We start from the raw sequence: 16,223 nt of genomic DNA, 5'->3' as shown, positions 1-16,223 counted from the left end.
TTCAGACAGAAATGGTAACTTTAAATACAACTGAGTGCTAATGATGTTTATTTTTATAATGATAAAAAATTAAGGTAAAGGAAAAATAAGTGCTTATTTAAACTTAACAAAGCTTCTAATGAAGAAAAGAAAAAACTGTTTACTGGAACAAATGAGTGAATGTATTTTCAGTAGAAAAAAAATGGGAAATTTGTTTTGCTGCCAACAAAGAGATCTAGATAAACTCAGTAGAGCAGAAAATTGCATCTAAGATGTGTGAGACAATTCACTGCATTAAATATTTTTTTCTTGAAAAACCACTAATATATACCAGAAAGCTTTGCTCATATCTAATTAAGTTAAAGGGATATTGTCAGCTAATTTCTCATTGCCTTAAAAATATTTACTGTTTAAAAAACTTTAATTCCTAAAATCAATTCCTTTCCAAGATCTGTCTTCATTTCCTATTTTTCCTATTTGTGTCTAAATGATTCTAAGCGTTACTTCCCACCTCCCATCCCCACTCTCCAGATGAAGGTGTTTTATTTTGCAAATAAAAATTATAAGCGTGAATAAACTTATCTTAAAAGGAAATAAATATGAAGAATCAAATGAAATTTTAAATTGTTATTTTGGTATTATAATCTCTCCTTATTTCATCCACTTACACTTAGCAGAATTTTTTCCAGCCTGAATGAAGCATCTGTGAGCCTCTCAATTGTCCTAATATATTATTGTTTCACAGAGATTCTTGCTTTATATTTATACTAGGTGAAGATTAAATGAGTAGCTGCAGGAATGCATAGTAACTCAGTAATTCGTCAAGCGCTAGTTGTTCTTGAGAGAAGCTGAAGGGGGAATATCAGCTTGATTGCCAGGGGGCTGACAATGGAGTAAGGTGGGGGAAGAAGATGGCCAGGGCAACCAGCAATCCAGTTCCTAGGGAACTCATTTCCAGAATCACATTTTATGGGTCCAGGCATTGGAGCCTGACCCAGCAGACGTTACAAGCCTCTGAAGTACAGAGGCTATACAAAAGAGTATTTCTATAAGATCCCTTGGAAAGAATCAAAATATGGCCAAGAAAAAAACCACGCCCCCTTTCCCTGGAAAGCACACAGGTAGGATATATATACTCAATGTCAGAAACGTAGGCCAGATTAAAATAAACTTCCCCTTCATGAATTCTCTTGGTTTGAGAGAGACCCCTGAGATCTCATTAGTAAATTTAACTAACATGTTTCATGCTGAATTATTTGCTGCTCTACAGAAGAGAAGTCAGCGGATAATGTGGAGCTGTCACATACTTTCCCAAATGGATTCCACTCCCAGAAAGAAGAGAATACATTCTTGACCAGTAATTTGCATACACTATATTGCCTGTGTTGATCAAGGGGATTTCTCACACAGCAGCAGGCTGTGGGCTGTATTTCTGAAATTTAGGTTGCAAATGTAGCACATGATTGATCACCACTTGGGTTCTTTATGCCAGCCTGTCCTTGGTTGAATTAAGTGGATTGTAAACTCAAAGACAATAAAACAGTGCTTAGAAGCAGAGTAAAATAAAACCACAAAAGTTTCCAGTGCCAAATTCTCTGAGTCAAGAGAAAATGCTTTGATGTCTGCTCAAGTACAATGAAGTATTCGAGGTATCTCAGAAATAATTGAGCATTTGAAAAACAATTACAAGCAAACACAACACAGTAAGGTCTGAATTTCGAAAGTAAAGAAATAAACTGAGAGTCTTTTTGTTGTTGTTATTGTTGTTGTTGCAGTTTTGGTCCTTTATAGTTCAAGTGAGAAATTTCTGGAAGATGGCATTATATAGTATAAAAGATAAAAAATCATTACCTTTGAGCAATAAGGGCATGAAAGGGATTTTGGGTGGCTTCATCTTTTTGAATGCATCTCTGTAGGCTTTGTGATTCAGAGAAGGATCCTGCCGAACCAAGCAGATTACAAAGAGAAAGAAAAATCAATGTGCTATAGAAACAATTCTAACTCCACTTTGGCTATACAATTTGAACATGATTTAGATATTGAGAGGTTCTTACTAAGGATGAAGTAGATAAAGGTTTCCTAGGAGAATAAACTCACTAAATTTGGGCAGGAAATGTAGGCAATGAGTGAAAGCCAAGTTATTGGTTTACAATAATGGGAAATGACTGTAAAAGAGAGAGACCTTTTGACTGCCCCATTATTTTCCTCAAATAGTTTCTTTAAGTACAGTTTCCTCTACATAATTTCTATCATGAGGTAACACTAACACCTTTTGTTAGGTACAATGCAAAGAAAAAAATGTCTTCATAATGCACAAACAATGCAGAGAAAACAAGGGAACACTGTCTCATTGCATTCTGAAAAGAAACTATACATTTTATATCTAAACCTAAGAAATGGTAAAAAGGAGAAAAAGGAGAAAAGAATAATGCATAAGACACTGATTGCACACTAAATTTACACCAATTAATGTCACAAGCTTTGAAACGGACTATACTTAAAATCTGCCTTCTGAAAATCATACCAACAGGACCATTCTTACTACCTTTTCCCATGGAGAGGAAAAAGCGTTAACTGTATACTTGCTTCAGTCCATAAGAAGCAAAGCTATATTTTTCATATACAAGTGAACTCGTCTAAACTACGTGACAAGATGGAGTACAGATACTGATTACTGGAATCTAGAAGGAAATTAAGACAGTAGCAATTAATTTGAATAACAAGTCCTGTCTAGGTCAACTACTTACCGTTAAACTTTCAAGTTCAGAGAAAAGTTTCTTAAACTTCCCAGGAATTTTCTATAAACAAACAAAAAGTAAATGGTCAAAGAAGTCAGCTATTTTGAGAGGCAAAAATAGGGGTTTTCATTATGCTGTGCTTATAGTACATACGTTACATTTCTAAACATAAATACATGTATCATCTGGTTCTATCCTGATTGCTTCTCACGATGAAATTTTCATCATCCTGTAATGTGACATTCCTTGGGAATGTGACGAAAAACAGTTTAAAGTAAATAACAGCCACATGACTCAGGAATCTGGCTAGTTAGACATTCCACACACTGGTGATTTTTTAATAAACACTTGGATTTCGTTTCCATGTCCTACCTTTCATTTGGCTGACATTTTTTTTTATAAATGATATAATTATGTTTTACAGCAGAGGGCTAAATAGTGAAAGGCCCTGAAAACTCTAAATGATGAAGCCTGTACTTTAATGGGTAGAATCACTGAATTATGAAAACCAACCACACCAACAGCTGGCACGTAAAATGACAGAAGAAGGAAACACATGCCATCCATCCAAATAAAAATTCAGGCCTAAGAAAGAAGAGCCTGGAATTTCCCAGCCTGCCTTTAACATGAATAAGTGAAAAACTGGATGCCTTTCATACTGACACAGTAGTAAGAAGACAGTCTGACTTTAAATTCTGACTCTGCCCCTTTCTAGTTGTGTGGTTTGGTACCGTGTCTAAGCTCACTGCCTGATATGGAGAAAACTCGTAACAGGTCTATAATAGTCCATGGCTGGTGCTTAACAAATTCCAGTTATTAACACTAATCACAACGTTCTGGAAGCTATTTGCGGGACTTTCTGTTTCCAAAACTAATCAAAATATTGAGGCAAGCCTGACAATAATTGGACTTTATAATTATTTAGAAATAGACTTTTCAATTCGATAGTTTTGAATCTGCACTCAGTTTATCACAGCAAACAGGTAGTTTAATCTGTTTGGAAACTAATGCCATACACACCGACACACATTTATTAATGAGTGGAGGACAAATCAAACGACGAAAGGTAAAATTGTAGACATCTGTAACTGATTCCAACCAATCTTCTGAGCTGCGTATCTTAGTCAGTTGGACATTCCACACGAATATCCCAGTGGCACCTCAAACTCAACATATCTAAAGCCAAACTGATCTACTCCAGGGGTCAGCCATGAGCCAAATCTGGCTCACTACATGCTTTTGTCAATCAAGTTTTATTGAAACACTGCCATGCCCATTCATTTACATACTTATTGTGGCTGCTCTTACACTACAGTGCAGAGTTGAGTCATTGCAATAGAGACCACATGGTCTGCACAGCCAAAAAAATATTTATTATCTGGCCTTTCAGCCCCCAAATTTGTTCTAGTTCCTCAAATCTACTTTTTTTCCTTTATTGTCTACTTAAAATACTGTGATCACTTGTCACCAGGCCTAGAGATTCTGTGGTCACGTCTGCTTGGGATGAAACTCTCAACTCAACCTCTAAGACTTGGATGCTCAGGGCTTTCCTCGCGAGTCTTCTCAGGTCCCCTGAGGCAGAATGAGTCCCTCCACTTGCCCCTCTGTGGTCCGATTGGACTTGGCCTCTTTCCTCAGAGCACACTCTGTTCTCATTCGTCTGACCCATTTCCTATCTGCCGTGGTGATGATGCAATGCTTTACACACAGTAGGCCATATGCATGCTGTTTGAATTTAACTGAATTATCTATCCTCGCAATTTTTGCAAATCAAAGCTTCTTTCCAGGCTTAATGCAAATTCCACTCTCCCTTGGCTCTTGCTAGCCATTTGTTCTCCACCTCTTCTGATCAACTGGGGCATTTGTTGCCCATCTCCTTTAATCTTCCAATATGTATGCACGGTCTTGTTTGCTTAACCAGAGGAGGCAGGCCTTTCATTTGTTTTCTTTTGAACCCCTTTAAGGAGCACTGACCTGACCTTCAGGTTACTACTGTGCATTTCTAGCAGCGTATGACCCCAACTCACAGAAATTAAATTGCCCAAAGATCTATGCCGAGATGCGATGTCTAAAGGGAAAAAAAAGCAGGCTTATCAGCTTCTCTCTTGCAGGAGTTTGAACTGGGAACGATGAAGCACCAGGTGAGAGGAGCTGAATCTGGGAAAACTGGAGAGAAGCTAAGGAGACATAGTGAACCACATGTAGACTAGAGCCAAAAGGGAGAAGACTTGATGGTTAAAGAGAAGAGACAAGGGAGGGAAATGGTACATGGAGCAAAGAAGCCAGTCAGTAGGGAAGGGAGAGAGGAGAAAACAAAAGTCCAAGGAAAAACAGTGATGGGGCTATGGGAGGGGTAGAGAGCCGGACATCTGTTTCTGGCAAAACTGAGGGATGCCCCAGGGTCAGTTCTTCCCATAAAGACCCTTCAAGTCCATGTTTGAAAACTCGTGCTAACTTGAGTGGGTCTCTTCATCTTAGAACCTAAACAGCCTTCATCATACAACACTGACAGAGGCAGAGCCAAGATTTCAGAGTCATAAAACTTCTTTTGTGGACCCTCTTTAAGATAAAGAATACAAAATTATTTGACTTCAAAAACTTTACAAAGACGTCCATCATTCAGGTGTACACACTGCCAGGGGTGCTGCATGTGAGAGGTCCAGAAGCTTAATTCATTAGCATCTCAGCCAATCGGCTTCTGGACACACATCATGCAGGTGAGCTTTTGTAAGGATCGCCATGGAACTGTAACCATGCTATCACCAGAGAAGAGCAGAGGAAGACTGATTCTAGTTAGGGAGCGTTTTATAGTTCTTACCTCTTTCACATATATTACAGACCATTTTGAAGGTCATTGATCAAAACAGTCCCTACCAACATGACACACTACTTTTTAACATTTTTCTGGTAGTACTTATCTTATTTAAACCATTTAAATTCATATATGCATTTTATTTTTATATATTTATTTGACATTCAGTATTGTTTTATATTAATTTCAACATAGTGGTTAGATATTTGTATAATTTATGAAGTGATCCCCCTGACTAGTTTAGTACCCACCTAGCACTATACATAGTTATTAATATTATTGACTATATTCCCTATGCTGTACTTTACATCCCTGACTATTTTGTAACTACCAATTTGTACTTCTTAATCCTGTCACTTTTTATGTTCTGCCCCCCAACCCCTCCCATTTGTCATCCCAGCAAATCTAGTACCCATTTGACCCCATACATACAAGCATTTTAAATAAAGACTTTTTGCTAGCATGTTTCCCATTCAGTTTCATTTGTCCCTCCTACTCTCCTCTCAGCATGGACATCCAAGTCTCACCTCCCAGGTCTGTGACAGCCGGCTGACAGAAGCAGTGTTGAGGCCCATCACAATTGCAAAGAAAGAATTCAGGTTTCTCTGGGCTTTGCAGCTATGGAATAAAAGAAAGCAGAAGGCACTTTGAGGCAACATCGTCTCTCCAGATGACCAGAAAAGATACAGCTGACAATAATCCCCTAGGCCACAGAGTTCAACCTCAAGGGCATGGCTGAACTCTGCTCCATAGCCCCCGCACCCTCGACGGCCCCTGTCAGAGGGGTGGTGTTCTCTCAACTGTTTCTACACAAGGAAACGATTCCAAATGCTTCAGCTCATCCTTGCCTCTAGGAGATCTGAGCTCTTGATACCCTCCGGACACTTCAAAAGATTCCTCCTTTTTAAAATTCATTTACAATTTCAACTGAAAACTCTTAAATTCATGTTTCTTATATATATATATATATATATATATATATATATATATATATATATATATATCATACTCTCATTATAACAGCACACCAGTCCCGTCTCTTTCATCAGTATGCTGCCTATGTTTTTTGACAGACAAGCCCTTCTCACCTCCCAGGTATAAGCTCCTTCTCTCATTACATTTACATGTATTTTCTTTGCTGTCAACAAAATTGTTATTATATTACATATACATTTAAAATATGGCACATATTATGGGGATACTGCCCCACATTCCTCATTTAAATGAAAAAAAAATAAAATGCAAAATAAGATCATGTTGAGCGCCATTCTCTCTGTAAGGTTGTCTGTTTTGTCAGTCATGCCCTGGACTCAATTGGTCAAAATTCCGCGAAATTTCAAAGCCAGCTGAAGGGGCTGGTATAGTTTCCGGGTTAGGCAGAACACCCTGTGAAGTCTAGACATCGCTTGATCTGGGAGCACATTAGAAAACAACTTCTCTGAGATAAGTCTTTAAAATCAAGAAATTACCCTAACTTGATAATGAAATATGAAAAAATATGAAAGTGCTTAGTACTAAATTGGGTGCAGATAAAATACTTCATGTATGTTAATTTAGCTTCCCTCAGATGCATGTCTTCCCTGTTGTATATACACTGTCCCGAGATTCCATTGGAGACATCTCCATCAACGTCTCAAATGGAATCTGGGGACAGTGTACATACATCACTTTGTATCTTGCCTTTTTAGTCATATACTGCATTAAGTTATACAGTTTGGATTCTTCACTATCATCATTGATGGCTATGTAACGCTACCAGAAACATATTTCATAATTTGTTTACTCATTGCTGTAGTGTTGACATTTAAATTATTTTCAATCAATTCAATTCAATATGAAATGTTCCAACGAATATCTTTGTGTATAAGACTTTTTACTGTATTTACGATTTTTTTTTTTTTTTATTACAGTAGACTTCCAGTCATTCCATGATTGGTCAAAAGCTACAATGACTTTAAAGGTTCTCGACACATTGAAAACTTCTGTCTCCCAGAACGGATTTCTAGTTGCACAGGTTGCATATAAGAGCATCTAGGTGTGAACCAGGAAAATGGGTTGGGTTGGGAGTGTAGTGGTATACACAGCTGGCTGTGCCCTGGCAGGTCCTGCTGAATTGGCTTGCTCCTAGAGCCAGCCTCACGGACTAGATTCCGGCCATGTACAGCTGAGAGTCCCACCTGGGAACGTTTTAGAAGTTTTATTCCCATTCATAGTGGGACCTGGAGCGGCACTGCTGCCTCCACACCTAGCGTCCCAAATATCTGGGATGAATGCAGTCCTGCAGGCCCCTCACCGCTGAGTCTCCAGGGCATGGTCTGTCCCTCTTCCTGCCCAGCTTTTGCCCTTGCCTATAGTTTCCTGGTAGGCAAGAGGACCTGAAACTCAGTCTAATTGGCCTCTTCATCCGGTTTCTGCCAACTGTCTGACAACAAGCACCTTGTTTGTTTATTCATGCAATATACCAACATGCTTAATGCTACCTGGTCTCTGATTTAGAAAGTTTGAGAATCACCGGTGCCCAGAGGCATCAACACTGTGCCCTCCTTCTTGCCTGACACTCACATCACACCCCTGCAAAGTTCACAACCCCAGAACAGGCTGGAGTCAGCTCCATCTCTTGACATGATGATTTGAAGCACCAGGCTCTGCTGCTGAGGCCCCTGTGACCAGTAAGAACTGTCCCATGCCTACGCCAGAAGCACCTGAGATGGAGGCTCTCCCTTACTCCCAGGCCCTCCCACCTTACTACATGATGGAGGTCTACTGGTTCGGCCATTCCCCACTAGAATTAGGTTCCTTAAGGTTAGAGTACGTGTCTATTTCATTTTCTATTCTGCCCATAACCCAAATGCTTAGGATACAGCAAGCCTTTCCGACGACATTTGCCGAGTTGAAACCAAGACTTTTTAGGGAAATGGTTTTATTATTATTTATTATAAAAAGCATTCTTTTTCTTTTTATTCAGCATCATTTATCTATATGGAATCTTACATGTAATCCTCATCTTTTTTTTTTTTTTTTTAAATCTTTTAGCCACCCACACACAATTTTCCTGGTCCAGGTCTCTTTTTCAGTCGTACTTAAAAGAAGAAAGCACATATAACTAACATCTGAATCTGTAAAAAGGAAAAAGGCATTAATATAGACACGATTTCTCTAGAAGACAAATATCGGATGCCACTCCAGTCTGGAATCCTGTTACCAAGGTTCATTCATTCTATGATAAGAACAGACTGTCTGACACTAAACATTCCAGTTTAGCAAACATGCCTTTGTCTGTGTTGAGAAAGTAAAATCCACTCAACCACCAAGGTGGGGGATGGGGCTGGGGAGAAGGAAGGAAACATGAATATGCAAATAGGATGCCTTAGGCAGGGGAAAACACTTCGTGATCATGGAAATTACTGTTTTCCCTCGGTTATTCCTCCTAGTGTGACTATGAGGAATTTCACTTTATATTTCTGCTGGCATTCTAGTCTACGGGCTAGGGCTAGGGCTAGAGACCAGCACTGTAAATAACTGAAGGTCACGGGGTCAGATGGGGAAGATGTGAATAGACTTCATTTCCAGGAGGAATAGATATAATCTTATACTGGGAACAGAGCTGTGTGGTGTCATTTTACTCCTTGGGACATTAATGTCCCACTTCTCCAAGTAACTAGCATTTATAAGAATGTTTTTGATCCAAAAGAGCCTTATCTCCAGGTATGTCACAGTCTATTATGGAATGTACTAGCCAAATCAATAAAAAGAGCATTTACCACAAGAGAAGTCCAAGATTCAGGCTTATCTGTTACCTATTTCTCCTTCCATTCCAGTCACACCAAACCAGAAGTCAGGTACTTCCGTTATCTAAGTACACGAGATATCGTGCTTCTGGGGTCCCCTCTACTACAGTTGAGTCAGCTCAAACTTCCTGAGGGACAACTCTGATCACCGGTCTCCTGCACAAAAACGTGCAGTGAATCCCTCTTGCCTTCTCCGTGCAGTCCAAATTCTTAATCGGAAATTCAACATCCTTTACAATTTGGTCCCATCTTCCTTTGCAGCTCAACGTCCCACAACTTCCTTACAAATACCCTCCACTCGGGCCAAACTGGATGAGATTACTTTCCCAGAACACAGCTCTGTACTTCCTAAGGGACAGCTCTGACCTCAGTTCTGTACTTCCTGTGCCTCCCATGAGCTTCTCTGCCTCTCTTGTTCAGTGAGTTTGACCTCCGTGGAGAGTATGCTCTTTTGAATTCCTACCTGTCAAATTCTACCCAGAATTCAAATATAGCCTCAGAGGGTACTTCTTCCACAAATGTTTTTTGAATGCTTCTTTCCCTGTTGGCATATGAGCTTCCTCTCCTCTAAAGCCCCCATAGAATCTGACCTCATAATAGGGCACCTCCCCCTCCTCTATTTTGCACATTTGCCATTTGCGTTATAGAAGTACCGCCCCCCCCCCCCCCTCCACTGGCCGGTTGCAAACTCCTGGAAGGCAAGGGCTGGATCTGCCTAGGCTCAATCTGATTTCCCCACAGCACCTTGCATGGATCTGTACATACAATGAGTGAGCCACACATATCCTGACTGAATACATTACACTGTCATGTACTCAAAAACTGTTTGATACACAAACTATTTGGGAAGACAAAGGAGCAATAAAATGGGAAGACCTGGGAACTGGGAAAAATTTTTATTCCTGTTGCGTGCTTCTGTTGGGAAAAGCAGTCTCAGGATACTAAGCTGGTATTTTAAGAGATGCTCCCAGCAAGTTACTAAAACGCCATTCAACCAACAATATTTACTAAGTTGTGTATCAGGCAGCCAGATACAATAATGGATTAGAATTGGTTCCTGTTCTCTGGAGGCTAACACAGCCCAGTGAAGGAATCCTATATAAAAAAATAAGTTTTAAAAAAATACAATAATGAAGTTTAAAAAAGGAAAAAGGAAAGTGTGTGTGTGTGTGTGTGTGTGTGTGTGTGTGTGTGTGTGTGTGGAGTGACCCTGCCTTTGAAAAATCAGGGATGGCTTCAAGAAGGAAGCAACATTTGACCGAGGGCTTAAAGAATGACAGCAATCTGCTGGGCGGAAGGGGCCATTCTTGGCAGACACAACAACATGTGTCCAGGCTTAGAGGACGGTGTTCATGGGAAAGAGACAACCGTTCAAAGTGGCTGCAGCATAGGGTGTAGCAGTGGGTAAGGCTCAGAGGCCAGCTAGACCCAGCCAGGGCAGGGCCTGCAAAGGAGTTTGCAAAGTTCATTCGGTGGGCGTCAAGATAACAAGAGCAGAATCCTAGAACACACCTGAGTGTCAATGATTCTTACGCCCTCACATCATCTTCCCCCATTTTCCTCACCTACTGTATGTAGCCCACCGGCCACACTGTAATTTAGCTGCAGGGGGGGATGTGTGCACTGCCTGCTTATCAGTGCTATAGCGCAGAGCAGACTGCTTCAGTCTGGTGTTTTGACATTGACTTTAAAACATAAGTACTTCAAATGCAAAGACATAAATATTCAAGAACAGACCTTTCCAATCATTTGGTCACTTCACTCTATTACACTTTTACATCCCAACCCTTCTTATCATCGCAAGGGGGAAAAATGTGCTCTCACAAGGAGACCAGAGGAACTGTACTTTTCACCATTAGAAACTCACTGAGCGGCAATTTTGATGAATTTTTTCACCAGCTGCACTCGCTTGCCCAGCTGGCTGCAGAGCAGGATCTCCGTGGCCACCCAGAGTTGAACTTCGTTGCATCTCTGGAGCAGAAGGCTGAGGTTCGCCGTATGCTCCCCACTTCCTTGTCTGCTGAACGTGAAGTAGATCAGCTCTTGCTGAAAGAAAATGTATTCATGCCGGTTTTCATTTTTTAGCACAAAGTCAAGTTGACACAAAATTCAGTCCATTTTTAAGAGCTATGTCAGGTAACCACTCTCATATCATAATACGTTACAAGAATATAACAAATATGTTAAATTCAAAACAAATTATCTTTAGTTTTAGAGTTGCCTCATTAAATAATGTTCATTTAGGCTCCTTATATAAATGTAATATTTCAGAATGTAAGGATGATGCCTTCCCATGTAAATCTAAGTCTAAAGTTTAAATCACAGCTGAATCAAATCCAAATCAATCCAGCGGAACTTGTTATATTGGCAAATTCCAGGGTAAATGAAAATTTATTACTAGTATTTGTTAAGACGCACATTAGACCCTCACGGGTAGATTTTCTAGAAAAGGATTCTGAAATGTGAGTGTGAATCAGGATCACCTGGAGGCCTGTTATAACAGACTTCTGTCCCCCCTTGTCCCTCCATCTGAGTTTCTCATTTAGTTGGTCTGTGGTAGGGACACAAATGTACATTTCTAATAAGTTTCCAGGTGGCGCCATTGATGTTGGTCTGGATACCTACCCTTTGACAACCACTGGTACAAAATATTAGATTGGTGTAAAAGTAACTGTGGCTTAAAAGGTTAAAAATAATTGCAAAAACCGCAATTACTTTTGCACCAACCCAATAGTATCAAATCATAAACAGAAAAGAGTGAGACTAGGTCAAGATCCAAAATTTACAAAAGCAAATAAGACCAGTAACTATTTACTATATGTGTGTGTGTGTGTGTGTGTGTGTATGTGTATGTGTGTGTGTGTGTGTGTGTGTTGGTCATATGAAAAGCAATAGATTTGTTTCTAAATGGAGGGTGTGTGTGTGTGTGTGTGTGTGTGTGTGTGTGTGTTTTGCAGAAGTAAGTCAACAACATTCTCCCACTGAGTAAGCAGGGATTCATCCCATTCCATTAACATTTCCAAAGCCATAAGTCATTTAGCTAGAATGAGTTCACTACTTGCTAAAACTTAGATTACAACACTGGAAATTTAACGAGAAAATATGAGTCAATTTAAAAAACATTCCAAAATGAAAGTGAAGCTCAAGGATTTCCAAGCTGGTCATGAGTTCCTTCTTCAGAAGGAAAGGCCGTTTCATAATGAAAAATTTTACTACCATCGCGAAGCAAATGCAACATATGGTTGCACAGAGCTGTCACATTTTTCATTTTCTGATGCTTGTGAGCCTTTCCATTGGCTTAATTTATTCATTGTCAGTAGCATTTTGCCCATAATCTATTGTTTTAGAACTGCTATAAGCTGTCCTCACGGGAGAAGTTGATGGACATAAAAATTGGAAATGTATCTCAAAATTTTCAAGAAAGTACTTAAGTCTTACAGCACAGTCTAAATTTATAGATGGTTCTTCAATAAAAGGATGGGTGTGTTGTGGTTGTGTGTGTGTGTATTTGTGTGTGTATACACACAAATATATATACATAAATATAAATGATTCTTGTATAACTATTGTAAACTTCATGGGAAAAATTAAAATATCAATATGAAAGGTATCAAGTGCAAAGTGGTTCTTCAACCCCATTATAGCTCCATATACCTATATATATGCATAATATATATATACACACACACACACACACATATATATTATACACATCAAAATATGGCATACTTATACTACCTTACACAAACATATTGTACCAGGAGCAAATAAAGCACGATCAGGTATTCTGATTTTCCTAGGATTGGGTCAGTCTTTCAACAGGTTTAAAGTCCCCAAATATCTATTTAGACAATGGTATCTTAGCATAACTATATCATCATCTTTTAAAAAACCTAGTCACATACATTCTTCAAAAAGAAATATTCTGGGGCGGCCGGATGGCTCAGTTGGTTAGAGCATGAGATCTGAACAGCAGGGTTGCTGGTTCGATTCCCACATGGGCCAGTGAGCTGTGCCCTCCACAACTAGACTGAAGACGAACTTACCCTGAGCTTCCAGAGGGGCGGCTGGATGGCTCAGTTGGTTAGCGCGTGAGCTCTCAACAACAAGGTTGCTGGGAATTGAAAAACAGCAACTGGACTTGGAGCTGAGCTGTGCCCTCCACAACTAGATTGAAGGACAATGACTTGGAGCTGATGGGCCCTGGAGAAACACATTGTTCTCTAATATTCCCCCCATCCAAAAAAAAACAAGTTGTTTTTTTTTTTTTTAAAAAAAGAAATATTCTCAGTTAAAATACCATTCGCATTTATTCGATCTTTTCACTCCTTCCTTACCTCGTGAATTGAATTGAAGAGACTCCAGTCAAAATTCATTAATTCCAGAGCAAGATCCCAAGTATTCATTCCCAAAATCCTCATCGACCTTTGCTGTGATTCCTCATTTTCTGCAAATGGGTTCTAAACCAACAGAAGTGAAAAGATCCTCAGTAATTCCTGAATGTTTGGCACCAAATTGGCTGGCATAGGAAGGCACTAGAAGTCCTGATTAGCAAAGCGATCTTGTCTGAGGGTACTTAATATTTCCCCTGGTCTGTTCTCCTTCAGTGAGTTACAGCCAATTTAGGATACGGCCTTGGAAACAGTAGAATGTGATCAATGAGTTAGCCTGTCCCTCCCACCCCTCCCCATACATGCATGTACAAATCTCATTATAAAACACTGCCCGGGGAAGACAGCATAATGAAAGCGAAAGCCCTGAACCACTTTGGCTTCTGGTAAGAATTAATGTGCCAGCAGGGTAAGTATAAAAACAAACAAAAGAAATGTCATGGTGCACTTCAATAAAGACAGACATGGCTTTCACAGGAAATATGTTTAACAAGTCTCATCCCAGACACACATTTACAAATTTTAGTAAAATGCTCTTGGAAAGGAAAAAAAAAAAAAATTAAACATGAAATGAAATAAAAACTAAAAGTTACTTCTTTTATACCCCACAGTATAAATGATCCCCTTTGTGTATGATTTTAAATATCTATTGCTTCCCCTTCACAAATAGGCACCAGTTTGGTGACGGTATTTCTTTGAAATTTGGCATGAAATCATTAAATGCCACTATAACTTTAATTCTACTGTCACTTTTAAATATATTAAAAATTATTTGGCATTTTTTTCAAAATATGTGCTATTTTCTAATTAAAATATAAATTCTCCCATTTGAGGGGTTGGACTTACAGAGTTAATAATGTTAGAATAGCTAATAGGAAATGAAAGAATGGGACTTTGCAAAAATCAATGACATAGCAGGATCAAGGGAGTAGTTCAGATTCCAAATAGTCATCTCTATTTCTAAATTGTAATATAAATTACTTGCTTGTTAGAATTTTTACATTTATGAAAAGTTTTCCTAATTAAAAAAAAGAATGACAAAAGAGCTTTTCCACGGACTTGATTCTGTTCAGAACAGGTCAAGGTATACATTGTCCCTGTGTCCCCAGAGCTTAGTAAGGGCAGACGGAATGAATGCATGTGCAGATTCCCAGGTGTAGAGGTGGGGGACAAGCCACCCTTTCCTCAGGGATCAGTCTGGCTGGGCCAGGACCAGATGGGCTCCTAGCTGCACTGCGGACTTTCAAAGGGAGAGCCATGGCTTGGGAAGTAGTACACATCTCAGCTGACTAATTTGGTGGTGGAGGGACATTTTCACTCAGCTTTTTACCTCTTCTACTTTCTCTCTACCCTGGCATCGTCCTCTCCAAGAAACACTTTATATGTCCCCATCCTATTCATTCAGGGCTCTAATTCCTTCTTTCCAAGATTAACTAATCTATATGTAAGTAGAGTGGATACTAGTGGTTTCAGGTGCTATCCTTCCCTGAGAGTGTTCCATTTCAACTAAATTATTTTGGAGATGAAATACCTACAGCTAGGATTCCCATGGGGAAATTTTACGTGGTGTGCAACGTTGGTGGGAGAAGTATTTGAGGGCAGGAGGGCTGGCGTCTGGCTCATCTTGGAACACACTGCATAGCACCCACTTATTCCAGAAGACAATGCCTCATGCCTGCCTTCTACTCGGCTGACGCTGGCCCCAGACAGCAGAGGAGAGAGCACCAGGAATGCACACAGGGTTCTGTGTGAGAAGCCTGTGTGGCACGGGGGATGCGGAGGTTGGAGAAAATCAGGGTGCGGGGTTCCCTTCATCACCAGGAGCCCACAGCTGCTACATACTACATTGTCCTCCTTCATGGGGAAAGGCAAAGTCAAATCAATCTCATTATTTACTCAGAGATGCTATGCAACATCCAGTTTGTCATGTTTCACTGATAGAACTGCATCACGTACGGACACATCTGCTGAAGAGAACTCAGAACCGAAAGACCCAAGTAAGACGAAAGGTTTCCCTTTCCTTTTCTTCCTCATCATGTCCCAAAGAAAGGGATATGAAGGAGCTCCAGAGTCAAATATACTTGGACTGAAATTCTAGCACTGTCCCCTACTTGGCTGTAGGAAGCTAGAGAAAGTGGCCCAGCCTCTCCAAACTTCACAGGGTGACTGGGCATGTTAAATGAGATACTGTATGTAAATCACTCAGCACATACGTGTTTGGTAATAAGTATAAAAACTGACAGTGACTAATAGAATGATCACTGGATATCCTGTAGATAATTTTTTTTTATTATAGGCATAAAATATTTTTATTATGAGCAGCTTTGGTTTACCCACATGGTATATACATTCCTCAATTCTATCTACAACAGCAGTCAGCTGGAGAGACCCAGCCCAGTGACAACTCCATGAAACAGACCAGGACCATAAGTCTAGATGATGCAATCACAATGGGAGAAAGTCTGCTTTTTATGGGTGGTGGATCTGAGGCCTGATCCTACCATTCGGAAAGCAA

The 16,223-nt window shown here is 39.8% G+C and overlaps 1 protein-coding gene across 4 annotated transcripts in view; it reads right to left on the bottom strand.

Annotated features, from left to right (window-relative positions):
* RAPGEF5 (Rap guanine nucleotide exchange factor 5) overlaps positions 1 to 16,223 on the bottom strand; it is a 207,182-nt gene that overhangs the window by 15,633 nt on the left and 175,326 nt on the right. For all 4 annotated transcript variants that reach the window (XM_081080277.1, XM_081080278.1, XM_081080279.1 and 1 more), the window contains 5 exons: positions 13,655 to 13,777; positions 11,185 to 11,363; positions 6,057 to 6,147; positions 2,727 to 2,777; positions 1,831 to 1,918 (listed from right to left, as the gene is read on the bottom strand). In XM_081080277.1, coding sequence (XP_080936403.1) covers positions 1,831 to 1,918; positions 2,727 to 2,777; positions 6,057 to 6,147; positions 11,185 to 11,363; positions 13,655 to 13,777 — 532 coding nt within the window. The remainder of the gene's footprint in view (positions 1 to 1,830; positions 1,919 to 2,726; positions 2,778 to 6,056; positions 6,148 to 11,184; positions 11,364 to 13,654; positions 13,778 to 16,223) is intronic.

Source organism: Rhinolophus hipposideros, assembly GCF_964194185.1.
Source record: "Rhinolophus hipposideros genome assembly, chromosome: 18".
NCBI classification, from domain to species: Eukaryota; Metazoa; Chordata; class Mammalia; order Chiroptera; family Rhinolophidae; genus Rhinolophus; species Rhinolophus hipposideros.
Note: the sequence above shows the minus strand (reverse complement) of the source record. Positions and strands in the feature narration are given on the sequence as shown.